The sequence below is a fragment of the Apium graveolens genome, chromosome 10 (genome assembly GCF_009905375.1).
Source record: "Apium graveolens cultivar Ventura chromosome 10, ASM990537v1, whole genome shotgun sequence".
In the NCBI taxonomy this organism is placed as follows: Eukaryota; Viridiplantae; Streptophyta; class Magnoliopsida; order Apiales; family Apiaceae; genus Apium; species Apium graveolens.
Window position 1 is genome coordinate 71,043,074 of NC_133656.1, and position 2,323 is coordinate 71,045,396.

At 29.8% G+C, this 2,323-nt stretch overlaps 1 protein-coding gene across 1 annotated transcript; it reads right to left on the reverse strand.

The window, feature by feature from the left end:
- Positions 1-1,649: 1,649 nt before the first annotated feature.
- On the reverse strand, positions 1,650-2,069 carry LOC141690650 (uncharacterized). Its single transcript, XM_074495431.1, has one exon. It carries the CDS (start codon positions 2,067-2,069, stop codon positions 1,650-1,652), a length of 420 nt encoding a protein of 139 aa, XP_074351532.1.
- Positions 2,070-2,323: the final 254 nt, after the last annotated feature.

Genomic DNA, 2,323 nt, shown 5'->3' on the forward strand with positions numbered 1-2,323 from the left:
AAAAATACAAACACAAACACTAAATTTTCGTATCGTGTAAATCGTATCGTGTCCAAAATTACCGGATTTACTTGTTATGCAACTTAATTTCAAATTTTAAAAATGCTGATTTTAAGGTTGCATTAGTTGCGTTTCAAGATTTGCAACGGAATCAACTTTAAAAAAAAATTGAGAAAAATAAAATAAAATAATGCACAACATGTTACAGAGGTCAAATCGTATTTTTGCAAATGAAAGTTAAAAAATTGCATTTTTAAAAATAAGTTTAGTAAAAGACAGTATTTTTCATTTTCTTTTAAAAAAATTGTTGTATTTTTTTTTTGAAAAAACCGCTAAGAAATACTAGGAAGACCGGGAGGAATGTTCCATATTTCTTAAGGATTCTTTGTCTTTAAGGTCCAGCCCAGGACATGTGCTTGCACTATGGGCTACTGGGTTACTTAGAACAGTAGTTTTGGGCTTAAAACTTGTCCAAGATACACCAGGTGACTGATTACAAGAAATAATTTTGAGAAGGGCAGCCCATTTACTCACTATGAGCCTGTAACTCGTGCGATGCACAGACTAATTATAATATTTGTAATTTTGTAATTTTATAAAAATAAATTATAAAAAATAATATTTATATATTATTGAGATTAATGTAGTTAAAATATTTACGTATTATTTTGGATGTATTATATTATTGAAGAATTCAAAATTTAGATAGTTAAAATTTTAAAAAGTCCTTCTACTGCGGCCCATAGGTCGCTTCGCTGGGAGTCTTGGAAAGCAACGTTGTATGTGGATGATTTGATATTGTTTTTGTAATATTGATTTTTTTTTATTTTTTTCTTATTTTTTTTTATTTTGTTATGGTATAATTTGAATTACAAAAATTATTTCTGAGAGTGTTTGGTTCCTACAAAAAAGATAAGAAGGAAGTTCAATGCAATTAGAAATTAAGTTAGATTTTAATTTATTGAGTTTGTAGGTATATCAGATACATGATTTAATTTTTTAATTAAATTATATTTGTTTAAACTTTGTTTTGGAATGTGTTAACATATTCTTTAGGAAGGTGTTAACCAACCTACCAAACGAAATCATTTGTTATATTATAATTTGAATTACTAAAATTAATTCTAAAAGTGTTTGGATCCTAAAAAAAGATAAGAAGGAATTTGTCTACGATTAGAAAGTACGTTGGATAATAATTCATTGAGTTTGTAGGTATGTTATATATTAGATACATGATTTAATTTTTTTAATTAAATAATATTTGTTTTGGAATGTGTTAACATATTTTTTAGGAAGGTGTTGACCAACCGACCAAAAGAAACCATGTTTTACTTATAATAGTATAGTTTAGATACGAGGGATTTAATATAAATTATAGAGAAAGATCGAAAATAAAATACATGAAATTTTATTAATTTGAACATGACTCAAAATTACTTATTAACTTGAATTTTTGTTGAACTCAATTACATTAAAATTTTATCACCAAAATTAATTATTGTTTGTACACCACATATATACTTTTTTTTCCTAAAGAATGTCGAATTTCATTGATCACTCAAATTGTTTGACAATAAAAAATTAAAATCGGGGTGAACATCCCCTACCCTCCACCTACGATCAGCTACAGAATAATTGTGTCGCGCTAATTAATGAGCAACCTTGTTCGCAGATCGTTTGACAAATCTAAACATAATATTTTTGTACTTAAAACTTGCAAGAAGAACTCGACATTCATTGATCACACTCCCAACATTCGAGAAGCACTTAATGGAGCTTCGAATGGCTTGTACTATCTGCAAGCAATCAGATTCTATCACATCGTCGCAAAGATCTTTGTTCTTCACCCAACTGGGAGCTCCATGTATCCCAATGGCTTTTACCCGTTCTGGTTTTGGACTACCTCTCTGACATTTGGATCGAGCTTCAACTAATCCACCTTCATGGTCACGAGCTATAAAAGCAAAACTATTGCAACCTGATTTTTCGAAAATGGCAGCATCAAAGTTAACCTTAATAGTATTTATCTTAGGTAGGCACCAGTGTTCATCACCATCCTCTTGAGACATATATCGTAGAAAATGGTTAAAACTACAATCTTGAACACTTTTCCATTATTTAAGGACCGAGCACGCTAATTCTACCACTTCATTAGGCTTAAGGCTACGTTGTTTTCAAATTATATCATTTCTACTTTTTCACAACATCCAACTAACCATGACCGTAATGAAGATATTCTCCTCACTTTGTTGTTAAAACACCACACCATCTGGAGCCACACTTGAAAAAAGTTAAAGGTATCAACAATCTGAGGGATATTAGT